The sequence below is a fragment of the Pinus tabuliformis genome, chromosome 2_2 (assembly GCF_031772625.1).
Source record: "Pinus tabuliformis cultivar Carrire ecotype Pingquan chromosome 2_2, CPIR1, whole genome shotgun sequence".
In the NCBI taxonomy this organism is placed as follows: Eukaryota; Viridiplantae; Streptophyta; class Pinopsida; order Pinales; family Pinaceae; genus Pinus; species Pinus tabuliformis.
In genome coordinates this window covers 59,339,074-59,353,414 of record NC_142300.1, presented here as the reverse complement: position 1 = coordinate 59,353,414, position 14,341 = coordinate 59,339,074, and the positions used below count along the sequence as shown (strand labels likewise).

Here is a 14,341-nt window from a genome sequence, read left to right as displayed (position 1 = left end):
GCCCGCAGATCCAGATTCGCTCAAGAAGTACAAGGGAGAGATGGTGAAGACAAAGCGAATGATTCTCGACGGAGTGAAGGATCATGTAGTCTATCACGTCGCTAGTAGAGGAACTGCCAAAGAGATATGGGATGCATTGTCGACATTGTATCAAGGATCTTCCGAGCAACAGAAGATGTACTTAGAGCAGAAGATGATATCTCTTTAGATGCAGAAGGGGGAGCGCATTGATTCGTTCCTCATTAAGCTTTAGGAGACCCAAGATGAGCTAGCAATTGTGGGGTCAAAACGTCCTTGAGGTTCTGAGATGGTAAGACTGGCCCTAAATTCAATATCTGAGGAGTGGCAAGTCTTTGTCCAGAGCATTCTGGGCAAGGCAACTTTGCCAAATTGGGATGAAATGTGAGCAGCTCTTAAGCAAGAGGAGCTAAGGAGAGACTTGGTCAAGTGTAAACTTGACGGAAGCAGCAGTAGTGAGTCGAAGCCCAAGGAGGAAGAGAATGCAACCCTCGTATCCAAGGGACAGCAGGAGCAACGGAAGAAGAAAAAAGATGTTTCCAAGATCAAATGCTTCAAGTGTGGTGAATTCAGTCACTATGCAACACAGTGTCCTCTCAGGAAGAAGAACAAATATGAGAAGCATGATCTGAAGGTTGCAACCACGAAGATCAAGGAGGAAGAGTTTTCCATGACAGACCCTCCAGGAGGGAGGTGGGGTGATCTAGAGTTGTAGTTTGAAAGGACTGCAAATGGGCAGGATCCTTGAGGAGCCTGCCTCTTTGATAAATTCCTTGCTACGGGAGCCCAGATCGGTACTAGCAGGATGGACCGGTGTCAGTTGGTGTAGAGGAGTGCCGGTGTGGCAATTGCAGTGGCTAGTAGCGCCAGAGACTGAGCAGCGCAGAGCAGAGTTGGCAGCAGTGCAGATGGCACAGAGAAGAGGTCAACAACAGCGCAGAGGCTTCAAAGGGTCAGCGTAGAGACTAGCAGCAGTCAGACTCAAGCAACTAGATGCATCATACTGAACACCAGTTCAGTTATTTGGGATGATTTTCTGTTGCTGATGCAGTAGAAGCAGTAGTTGGAGAAGGTCGTAGTGCAGACGCAGAGTTGGTAGTTGCAGGGCCAACAGCAGCACGGATGTAGAATTAAGAGGGAGTTGTAGTACGAATGCAGTGTTCACAGTGGCAGGGTCAGCAGCAGTACAGATGCAGCATTTGCGTAGTAGTTGGTGGACAAGATGTCATACATCAACAACGCAGAAGGAGATGTTGCAGAATAGAGTGATGCTTCAACAGGGTACATTGCTAGAGAAAATTCCTCGCTAAGAGGGAGTGTTGATTTCTGTGAAAATTCCTAAATCTAACACATCAGAAACCCCTACTGCAATTACTGGTTTACAATCTCCTACTTGTTCTTTACATTAACAAGTTATTTAATTTCATAAACATCGATGTAAACACTACTGCAGCCTTCACAGATATACAGATCATGCACTGAAATAAATAGAAACAATAACACAGGGAGCACCGCTATTTTTGGACAATCGTCCCCGAAAAAACCCAATTCCAAGAAAACCGGTGCAGCATATAGAGGGTTTGTATTATTAAGCAGATTCGTGAATACAACTAGGGTGTCAGAAATGGCTCACCCAACAGAGAATATCCTCTGTCGTAGTATCTCTATCCGGAGACAGATATTCTGGCAAATCAGCAACCGCATGATCAAACCCCACAGTGACTCCGGCTGATCCCTATGCTGGACAGCGAAAGCTACTCCAAGCACTGCTTTGGAACTGCATCACTCCTCCAGGATCTACGTCACCCTTCCCGACTCAGAATATGTTGATCTGCTCTCAGTCTGCCCCACAGAATTTCCCCAGCGTTGCCTATGAGGCCCAGCGTCAGCCTTCTACGCCCTTTGCGGCAGCGTTTTGCGCCCTCTGCATCAGCTCTTCGGCCTCTGCGTCAGCCCTTCTAGCACCTGCGTTGTCTCTCCTGACACTTCGCTGCCTCTCTGCTATGTATTCTTTAGCCTCGGAAAAAAATCCCTTGCTGAACTGCACCTCACTACAACTCTTATCACTAACTCGATTTCCTCAGCAAACCTCGCCCCAGAAAATCGAATTCTTTGATCATTTGGTGGATCTCCAACTGACCCTCAAGCCTCCTCCAATACTTTTCTTGTTGACGAATCAATGGTCGAGATTAAGTCCCTAATCAACGGCTAAGATTAGAACTAGCTTGATCCTCGTCACTTAGAACTTTCTCACCCATATTTTATTAATACACATTAATATTTTTATTTTCCTAAGTTTAGACTTAGGAACCCATTAAAGATATTAATTATTTTAATAACTTCGCATCCAGGTGGAATTTCTCGAAACAATTTTTGGGTCTTGGAGATCTCATGTGCCTTAGCCTCTCCACCAATTTTCAAGGCTAGAGCACATCCGATGCTACCCAAAATCAACACTCCCTCTTCGCAAGGAATATGCTCTAGCAATGCTTCATCATAGAAGCATCACACTGATCCTCCACATCAGTCATCTGTGTTGATGCTTGGCCTGCTTCCCCTCATCCACTGCACTGCTAATTCATGTATCGCTGCCCATGACACTGCCACTGCCACTGCTAAATCTGCACTGCAGCTCCCTCTCAAAATGCTGCCTCACGCTACCCATAGCACTGCCACTGCTAACTACTGCACTACAACTTAGTTGCTGAGAAGTAACTGACTTCACCCAAACACTGACATGATGGTCAGTCTGGAAGCCTCCTGATGCTGAAGCCACCTCTGCTGCTATCCTGTGCTCCCTCTGTTGCCACTGCGTTGCTGCAACCTCTTTTGTGCCTCTCGCACTGCTGCAACCTCCATTGCGCTGCCACAAACTTTTGCACTTTAGCATTGCCTTGCCACTCCATCACACTTTGCTCCACCCGACACCTGTCATCATGCTACTGGCGTTAAGGGCTCCCGTAGTCGTATGCGATCCAAGAGTTTGGGCACCTCAAGGATCCTGCCCCCTTCTGTAGTCCTCTCGACTACAGCTCTATGTCTCCCACCTCTTCTCTAGAGGCACATGAGCACTCATGGCACAATCGTCATCAATCTCGACATCCTTCTCTGCCTTTACTGGAGCAGCCTTTGAGTCGGAAGCTTCTCCCTTGCCTTTCTTCCTGGGGCACTGAGAGGCATAATGTCCCAACTCCCCACAGTTGAAGCACTTGACCTTGGAGATGTCTTTCTTCTTCCTCTTTTGTAACCCCATGTTGTCCTGCTGATGCAAGAGCTACATCCTCCTCCTCCTTGATTCGAACTCCATTACTTCTACTCCCCGCCTTGGTCAATCTCCTGAGCTCTTCCTGTCGAAGAGCTACCCACATCTCCTCCCAACTGGAAAGAGTCGCTCTGCCCAAAATGCTTTGGACAAATGTCGCCCACTCCTTGGAGACTACATTCAGGGTAGTCCTGACCATGAACTCTGGATCCAATGTAGACCCCACGGAAGTAAGTTGGTCGTGAATCCCTTGCAACCTGAGAAGGAAGGGATCTATCTCCTCCCCTTTCTGCATCTGGTATGACCTCAGCTGATTCTCCAATAACATCTTTTGTTGCACGGAAGAGCCCTGGTATAAGGTGGTCAGGGTCTCCCACATCTCCCTTGTTGTCTTCTCAGCAATATGTAGTATTACATGATCCTTGACCCCGTCTAGGATCATGCATTTCCTCTTTGCTTGGGCCTCCTCATACTTCTCATTTGCATCAAGGTCAACTGGGACAGCTACTATTTTCAAGGCATAGTCCTTGATGCAATGTTTATCCAGGACTGCCAGGATCTTGGCCTTCCAGATGACAAAATTGGAAGCCCTGTCCAATCTGTCCTGATCCCTCAATCCGTTCACTGCCATTTTTGTTCCTCTTATCTAGACTCCCTCTGAGTCCCGATTTCCCTCTCGGAAATCCTCCGGTCAACTGTCGAATAACTCCTCTCCAATCCTCTGTCGCTGCAACCCAAATCTAGATTACTTGGCTAGAAATCTGTCGAGGTAGTGATTCCCTCTATCGTGGTTCAGTCTCCTTAGACATTGTTCTGCATCGACAAAAACAGTGTCCCACCAGCTCCACAAATCAAAATCTTCACAGCTCCCTGAGCCCCGACAACTCAAAGAATCTGAGCCCTTCAAGTTCTACGCAATCTCTGCGTGGGTTGAATCTTCTCCTCCCGACCAACTGCGTCAATTCTTCCTGGCTCAGAAAGATGATGTGGCTCTACGTGAGCCTGATCTGCCCTCCTCTGCCTCTATGCTGGCCCTGATGGCTGACGCAACTATTGTGAGGGCTCCTCCCAGCTATTGCGTCTCTGTCTCCCAGCTCAAAATGCTGACATAGGCACTGGGTGAGCCTTTGCATCATCTCTTCTGCACTACGTCACCTCTTCTGCACTGCGTCACTTCTCCTTCTACCTCTTCGGATCTGGAACAACGTTGTCTCTTGGGACAACTGATTCTCTGCTGCAAATTCTCAGATTTCTCGGTTGGTGTCTTCAGTTGCCTATGATCTACAATCGCTCTGATACCATGTGAAAATTCCTGAATCTAACACATCCACACCCCTACTACAATTACTGGTTTACAATCTCCTACTTGTTCTTTACATTAACAAGTTATTTAATTGCATAAACATCGAAGTAAACACTATTGCAGCCTTCACAGATATATAGATCATGCACTAAAATAAACAGAAACAATAACACAAGGAACACCGTTATTTTTGGACAATCGTCCCCAGAAAACCCAATTCGGGAAAATCGTTGCAGCATATAAAGGGTTTGTATGATTAAGCAAATTCGTGAATACAACTAGGGTGCCAGAAATGGCTCACCTAACAAAGAATATCCTCAACAGTAGTATCTCTATCCGGAGACAGATATTCCGTCAAATCAGCAACCGGATGATCAAACCCCACAGTGACTCCAGTTGTTCCCTATGTTGGACAATGAAAGTTGCTCGAGCACTGCTCTGGAACTGCATCACTCCTCCAGGATCTGCGTCACCCTCCCCAGCTCAGAATCTGCCAATCTTCTCTCAATCTATCCCACATAATTTCCCGAGCGCTGCCTCTGAGGCCCAACGTCAGCCTCTATGGCTTTTGCGTCACCTGCGTTAGCCTTCTGCATCCTCTGCATCAGCTCTTCAAGCTCTGCGTCAACCCTTCTAGCGCCTGTGTTGTCTCTCCTGACACTGTGTTGCCTCTCTGCTATATATTGTTCAGCCTCGAAAGAAAATCCCTTGCTGAACTGCCCCTCACTGCCACTCTAATCACTAACTCGTTTTTCTCAGCAAACCTCACCCCAGAAAATCGAATTCTTTGATCACTTGGTGTATCTCCAATTGACCCTCAAGCCTCCTCTTATACTTTTCCTGCTGACGAATCAACGGTCGAGATTAAGTCCCTAATCAACGACTAAGATTAGAACTAGCTTCATCCTCGTCACTTAGAGCTTTTTCACCCATATTTTATTAATACACATTAATATTTTTATTTTCCTAAGTTTAGACTTAGGAACCCATTAAAAATATTAATTATTTTAATAACTCCTCATCCAAGTGGAATTTCTCCAAACGATTTCTAGGTCTTAGAGATCTCATGTGCCTTAGCCTCTCCACCAATTTTCAAGGCTATAGCACATCCGATGCTACCCAAAATCAACAAGTTTTGGTAGCATCGGATGCGCTCTAAGTCTCAAAATTTGCAGGGAGACTTAGACACATGCATTCTCCAATACCCAGAATTGTTTTGGGAAATTCCACCTGGAAACAGTTTTATTAAAATAGTTAATTATTTTTAATGAGACCCTAAGTCTAAACTTAGGAAATTAAAATAATTAATGGGTATTAATCTAAACTATGGGTGTAACTTCTAGAAGAAGACAAGGATCAAGCCAAAATGATCTAACCCATTGATTAGAAGTTAATCTGGGTCGTTGGTTGTCCAACACAAAGATATAATAAGAGGCTTAAAGGACACTTGGAGAGCACACAGAGTGAAGATCAAAAGATTGATTTTCTGAAGAAGAGAAGTTGACTGTTATAGGAGCGACATTGGATCAGGAGCTTATGGTGAGGACAACGCTGAATGTTGTCTCAGAAGATTGGGAAGTATTTGTCCAGAGTATCATGGGCAGAGGGACTCTCCCACCTTGGGACGAGATGTGGGCAGCACTTCGCCCGGAAGAGATCAGACGGCAGTCGAAGATAGGTAGCAACAGCAAAGGGATCAAGGTCAAGTAGGAGGAGGAGGATGTGGCCCTAGCATCCGAGGGAAAGCAAGAAAAGCGGAAGAAAAAAGATCTCTCCAAGATCAAGTGCTTCCATTGTGGGGAGCTGGGTCATTATGTGACCCAGTGTCCAAGGAAGAAGAGTAAGGGAGAGTCTTCCGAGACTAAGGCAGTGCCAGCACGGGCAGAGAAGGAAGTTTTGATAGAAAATCACTGTGCCATGAGTGCACACACGCCACTTGAACGGAAGTGGGGAGACATCGAGCTGTAGTCAAATGGACTACAGGCGATGAGGGGCAGGATCCTCGAGGTTCCCAGCCTCTTGGATTAGACCTTGCTACAGGAGCCTCGACGAGGAGTAGCAGGACTCGCTGATGTAAGTAGAGACAGATGCGGATGGAGCGGCAGAGAGAGCTACAATGCAGGAGTCCCAACGCAGTACAGAGCTAGCAGGCTGCAGCAGTGTGAGAGGCACAGGAGTGTTGCACCAGTGCATCAGTGGGTGTTTCTAGCCCAACAGAGAGGTTAGTTGGGAGATCAGTGACTTACTTCTCAGTAACTGAGTTGCAGCGCAACAGTGGGCAGCACAATGCAACATGATGAGAGGAGGTGCAGTGCAGATGCAGTGTTGGGAGGAAGGACCAGCAGCAGCACAAATGCATAGGGAGTTGTCGTACAGATGCAGCAGTGGCAGTGGCAGAACCACGGGCAGCAATATAGGATGCAGTAGTGCAGAGGATGTTGGGCAAGAAGGCCTAGCATCAGCACAAGTACTGATGTCGGATGATCAGAGTAATACTAAGTGAAGAGTATTGCTAGAGCACAATCCTCGCTATGAGGGAGTGTTGATTTGGGGTAGCATCGGATGTGCTCTAGCCACGAAATTTGGTGGAGAGGTTGGGCATCTCCAATACCCAGAAAGGGTTTGGGCAGATTCGAAAGATTAGGAGATATTAAAATAATTAATATTTTTAATAGAGTCTCTAAGTCTAAACTTAGGGAAAATAAAATATTAATGTGTATTAATATGAATCTGTGTTAGAGTGGTCCAAAAGACATGGATCAAGCCAGATCTAATCTTAGCCGTTGATTAGGGACTTAATCTCGGTCGTTGAGATGTCAACAGGAAAAGTATAAGAGGAGACTTGAGGGTCACTTGGAGAATACACTAGAGTGATCAATCATTCTATTCTCTAGAGCGAGGTTTGCTAAGAGAGATAGAATCAGTGATCAGAGAGCAGCTGAGGGGCACTGAGTATAGAGAGACAGTGCCAGGAGAGCAGTAGAGCAGCCAAAGAGAGAGACGCAGGAGAAGCCAGTGCTCACACAGGGCCACGCAGAGGCAGTTAAGTGTTGCGCAGAGCACCAGAGGGGCCAGCATAACTAACGCAGAGGCTCAGAGAGCTAACGCAAGGCCTCCTGGAGCTGACGCAGGCCAAGATAGGCTGACGTAGGGCCAGCGTTGGGCTAGGAGAGGTTGACGCAGTCCAGATTGGGCAGACGCTAGGGTTTCTGGGGAAGATTGGTGCTGAGTTGCTATCGGAAGGATTATCCGGGGTTTCAGCCAGTAGATTTGTCAAAAACCGAGAGGTATTACTGCTAAGGAAATTCTTTGTTGGGTAGGCCAGTTTCGGGACCCAGATTGTACTCTGATATTGCTTAATAAGAAAACCCTCATATCGTTGCACCGGTTTTCCCACATTGGGTTTTCCAGGGACATTAGTCCAAAAATAATGGTGTCATGTGGTGTGTTTGTTCTTGTTTCTTTTAGTTGCTGATTTGTAATATGTTGAGCATGCGCTGGTGTTTATTTTCAATATTTACTTTGTAAATAACTTGTTAAGGAAAAATAACAAGTAGGTAGGAATAAATCAGAAAAAGTGTATGAAGGGTTTCTAACTAAGTAAACCTAGAAACTTCAACACATGACAATCTCACAGAGCCAACTTTTCACATTTCTCGATGCAATTCTCATCAAATGGAAACCTAATTATCAAGCAAGTACATCCTCAACCCCACATCATCCATCACAGTGCCCACATTATCACTCAGCCTTAAGAAGGGGACATCATAAGCCTAGGGCATGATGTCATCATGGTAAACAGTGTACCATTCCCTCTAAAGAGGTCCCATGTCATCATCATCATCAAATATCTTGAAGAATAGGGAAACATCCAAGTAAGTGCAATGCTCAAACAACCCATCTCCAATGTGAATCCAAGTCAATAAATGCATGCACTCAAACAAAGATGCCTCCACATGAAAGTGTGATCAAACTATCTCTGTATAATCAAATCAACATGAACACACATGCACAAAGGGTACTGCTCCATCTGAGCTAAACCTATTTTCTATAATAATGTGAGATAAACAACAATTTTACCATCAAGAGCTAGGGTGCACCCACTAGGAGTGTGTATCCACATAAAATGCACAATAATCACCCTCAAGAACCATATGAAAGGGTAATAGGCCAGGCATTCTAATCAAATGACGTCAACCATAGGAATGTGCCATAATTATGTGAAATAGAAGCCCAGGTACTAGGAAAACCACTACCCCAACAAAATCATACCACACCATCATATACATCATGTCAAACCACAATAACATCCTAGAAGCATCTGAAGTAGGATACCTCATACCAATTATACCATCATATCACCGAAACACATCAAAGTACCATTGGTGCTCCTAATAGGACCTAGATACCTCAGCGACAACCCTGCACTATCAACTCTCCTCTAGACATCATGCACCTAATCGTTGAGGTAGATAGTCCATAGAACCATAAGGGTAATACCAAGGAAAGTGTGTGTGTCCATAAAATAGCCCTTGCATTTGTCCAATGATCAATCAATATCATCAAAAAGCATCTTTCTTGTGCAACTGGACCATGATAAAAATCACAGATGTAACCCATACAATATGACAGGAATAGAATCATGATAAGCATAGCTCTGTTACCCAAAATGTTGATGGTGAACATCATCTATCCACATACAACTGAAGGTTGACAAAGAACTAGACTACTGAGAAAAAACAAACTTGCATCTATGTTTGCACAAAATAAACAAAGCTGATATCTACAAATCATGAACAATATTTTCCAATATTCCACTGACATATCCAAGTTTTTGCCAATATTTTCCTATTTTTTTGATATTCCGAGTTCATTACCAACAGCAATATTGTTGATGATGATGTATAACATTGTGGCAAACAATTATAGTATAGGCTTACAAAGTACAAACAGCAATACAACTAGTTAGTATTGGAAAATTAAGGCATTATGGATTCTCCGTGCTTATATCATTGAATTATCAATTATATGTAGGCAACGTAGTCCTCAGCATGAATTAAAAGAATTTATACATAACACTGTGTCAAATATGTGATTGTGATTATACATTTCATCTATAGCAACCATTGATCTGTCAAGGAGGTTGCAACATTTCATAGTCAAGACTTCAAATAGAAATGAAAATATTCCAGCTGTTGAAGAACTACAAACTTCTAAGCTCTCACCTTTGCTATTTGTCCATAGTTTGAGCTAGGCACAACTGAGTCTGAAAATGACATAATTTGAGGCTCTATATGATATCTTGTAAAATCCTCTTGCACTACCTGCATGAAAAAATCAAATATAAGATTAATATTTTTATGATAAATGCCAAATTTATGTACTAGTATTATACAATGTGCCAATTTTTCTAACATCCAACTACCATCCTCCACTATGCAGCTCATGTAATTGGGAGTGAACAAAAATATTGTTCTAGAAATATATAAAATTGCTTAGTCCTACCCTTGATAACAAGACTACTATAAAAATGCTTCCAAATATTCCATTTACAAAAACTAGACAATGAAAGTTATCACGAAAAGAAAAAGGATGAATAGAAAACTAAATTGCATGGATCCAGGTCAAAATCCACCAGATTTTTTTTTCGAAAGTTCTAGATACATTATGCCCAAGAAACAAAATATAAGCATATATAGAAAGCTGTATTATAATAAAATAATAATCTAATTTAAGGCCAAAGCCTAGCCAAATGCCAAATTAACGTCTCAGACCCCTTTGTTTATGTTGAGAATTATAGCTTGAATGGGTACTTCTCTACATGTTCAATGTGAACGTTCAGAAGTAGATCAAGATATTTTCGAAAAGTAATTCAATTTTTGAAAAAGTCATTCTCATTTTTAATTCACTTTGGTAAAAAATAGTAAAATCCCTATATTTAACAATTGAGTATAAAATTGTATCTCATGCATGACTTAGACTAGGAGAAATCTTAAAATTAATTTATCCACTAAAGTATAAAAACAGTGCAAGGTATAGGATTTCATCACACAAGCAGTTGAGTAGGTTGAGTGACCTAGAGTGTGTGTGTGTGTTTTTCTGCACGCAGAGAGCCAGCACACAGTTCTGTACAGTCATATGGAACAGTCTAGTGCAGTCGTATGAAAGTCTATATAGCTGTATTGAAATTACCATAGAAATATGTACAGCCATACATAATCCATAGAGCAGAGAACTGTTGTTTCTGATTTTTTTACCAGTTGTACCTCTTAAGCAGCCTGTAGAGGCTCAAGCTCATGGTGATTTCAATCACTGTGCAGTGCTGCTTTTTGGGCAGCATGTGGAGGTTTCCTTCTAATTTTTTCAAAAGAAAAAGCTGATTTGAAGGAGTAATTACCTATATATGTGTAAAATTAATTTATGCTTCCACTATTTACTTGCTAGCTATTACGCGATTGATGCTATGGTTTGAAATTTCATTTCAGCATTAATTAAATTCAACAATCTAATTGTTTGATTGAAAAAATAAGGACATAGTCACTTGGTGCTTGAAATTTTCACATGGTGTCAGAGCTTTATCTTTGATTGAACTTCTCTTCAATTTGCAACAGTGAATATATTGCAGGGAAGAAGGACCAGCAGTAAGAGAATTTCGAAGCTTTATTTTCTACTATAGGAATTTGTGCTGTAGATCTCGAAGATGGGATCAGCTAGCCTCAAGCTTGAGGATAGATTGGATGTTGCTTCGAATCTCTTAGCATGGAAGGTGAAGGTTATGTTGAAAATTGCAGCAAGAAATTCTCAATTTGATTTTGCCTTGATTAAATTGAGAAAATTCGAATTTCCACATCAACAGAAAACTTGGATTATGTAAACTTGAGTGACATGGTTTGTGTAACCCAATTTACTCAGTAAATTCGAGTTGGAGGAGTTAGAGTTCAATTTTGCATGTGTGATCGCGAATTTGTAGCAATTAAGGTCAGTTATCTCAGGTTGTTTTCAGTTAAACTAGTTCCAACTTTTGGAGGGACTAGTGGAAGGTCAATTAAGCAGTGGGACTTCAATCAAGCTCAGTGATCATCCAGTTAACTGATCAATCAGCCCAAAATGGCTAGTGCATGCAGAGAATTCAAGTTACCCAGTTGAGGTGGAGATTCCACAGTAGTGTAATATCAGTTATAGACTAGTCTTGACTCTTGAGTGTATAGGTGTTGCATGCAGTCAGATGATCAGCCTAAGGAATTGCGCAATTCAATTAGAGGAATTTCCTAAATAATAGGGGCTAATTCCTCAAGGAACAGCTCAAGGTAATAGGAGCTCAAGCCGAGGCAAAATTTGACAAAGTCTCGGTCAAAGGCCTTCAGTGAGCAGGGAGACGCTTGAGGGCGTGTCAATATTATGTTGGCATTATGTTGGAGAGCATGCCATACAAATTCTAAGCTAGGTTTAATAATTCATATGACTTGGAAACAAATGTGCAAAAGAATATAAGAACAGTCTATGAATAATTTATACAAAAATACAATTTGATTGTCACTTTAACAACTATAAAAAGTATCTTTAATGATTCATATTATACAATGGAGTGGTTTTTAGTTTTTCATAGTCACGACAATTTAGATTTTAATTGTCAAAAAAAAAATTATGATATTTAGACTTTTAAATGTGCATCAATTTTGGACTTTCATATCTCTTACCAAATAATTTAATAGTATTATAGTAAATTATAATAATATACTATAATAAATGTTAAAGATAAATAATAGAATATATTAATATATTTCATATAAATATACAATGATATGATAATGTTTTGTATTTAGTAATAATATTTATAATGTATTATATATTAGTTTGATTTAATTCTTTTAACAAATGTATTTTTTCTAAATCCATAACATATTGAAATGAATTTGATCTAATCAATATAAAAACCCTGAAGCTAGACTTGGTCTACGAGAAAACTCTTTATGTACTGATAATGCATTGTCCTAGCTACATTATATTTACTTAAAACTAAATAAATAGAAGGAATGGGAATGCCTTTAAGAAATGATGATCAATTGACTTTGAACTAAATAGATAAATCGATAGAAGGAGTCTATCGCACATTAGTCGGGCAGCTATTTGTAGAAATCCAGCCCCATCCTCCCATAGTGGGTTCAGGAATTTATCATTCTTCTAGAAAGGAGAAAGGGGGGCGGCTAGTTGTGCCATTGTTCCGTAATAGCCTGGCCAACCTAATGGCAAGACTTTCCCTAATGACTTTAGAATTGTTTGGAATGGGGTAGAGGCGAGGTATAGGAAATATCCAGCAAGACTAGAAATGCTAGGCAAATATTCTGAAATGATATTTCACCCATGCATTTTAAATTAGTATTACGCATCATGATAAATCACCATGCATTAGGACAAGGAGGTAGAGATACCACCCTCCTTGACCTTACTACCAATAAGACCTGCCTGCAGGTAATAATAGCAGAAAACTATACCTATATGTGAGCTTGAATTTACGAATATTATATTTATTAAATCTAAATTGTACCTCAAATTTTCATAATTTTATTATATATCCAAGAAAAGTTGTGATGGTAAAGACATATCAACGACGACGACACCATCGGGCAGCATCGCCACCACTGTTGTCATCACCATCGCCACCACTGAGACCATCATTAGTGCCAACCGCTTGAAAGGACCAAACCCAAATTAAACCACTAATTTCTATAGAATTTACCTGTTACAATTTAGGCATAATTTATCAATTTAATTCACATATACATACCTGGTTTCTGACTTTGACATCGATTCCATGTTGATGTAGCCCAAATTGCTCCCGATACCAAATGACCAAATCCTCCCAGCCAAACTAAGCACAGTGTTGGTACCCAGCTCCAAAATATTTCACAATTGGAGTTGTTGACCACTACATGTCAACTACCCATAGCAGTACACTCCCTTTTTTCACAAAAGGGTAGTGCTTGATCATCGTATCCGTGCCATTCGACTTCCATCATCAGCCTGATCGTGTTATGTTGTAAACCCAGTCAGCATGTGTAAATTTTAAATAATCTTAGTAGATCTGGGTTATGTATGTAAATTGCCTAGGCAAACCTAATTTTCTAGTGATAATCTACATTCCAGAAGGTTTTTTGTCTCACCGATCTATGATCGGCAAAGTTTTCCTTCAGCCTAACTCCAAAGCCGGAATGGATTTTGTCATTAAAATCTTAGGGGAATCCTAGTGTGCTGGGTCGAGTTTATGTAAAAGTAATTTGGAGATAATTCTAACTATTTGGTTAGGTTATTACAAATTGTTTGATCTGCTAGATTATGTTTGTGTCGCAGAACTAGGTAGTCTATGAGGGTCTATGTCAAATGGGTTTTCCCCATTGAAATATAAAATTGTAAGGGTCATGATGTAAAGTGTTTTGAGGGTTAGAAAATAATTAATCCCCTCATAAGTCCTAGATCCTAGGAGTTTTTTCCAAAGGCTAAGTTTGAGGGTCCAATAAAAATAATAATAAATTAATTAATTAAAAAATAAATAAATAAATAAAAATATATATATATATAATAAAAAAAAATAATAATAATAATAAAATAATAATAAATCAAAGTTTTGAGGAAATAAATGCAAAATTTTAATTTTTTTAATATATTAAAATGCATTTAAAATTTTGACGGATGAGATTAAAAGGGATTTTGATCCTCATCGACGGTCGAGATCACTTTGACATGGATCACTCGAACTAGTC

At 41.1% G+C, this 14,341-nt stretch overlaps 1 protein-coding gene across 3 annotated transcripts in view; it reads right to left on the bottom strand.

Annotated features, from left to right (window-relative positions):
* Positions 1-14,341, bottom strand: part of PFC1 (Ribosomal RNA adenine dimethylase family protein) — a 403,194-nt gene that overhangs the window by 226,583 nt on the left and 162,270 nt on the right. For all 3 annotated transcript variants that reach the window (XM_089406247.1, XM_089406245.1, XM_089406246.1), the window contains one exon: positions 9,809-9,907. In XM_089406247.1, coding sequence (XP_089262373.1) covers positions 9,809-9,907 — 99 coding nt within the window. The remainder of the gene's footprint in view (positions 1-9,808; positions 9,908-14,341) is intronic.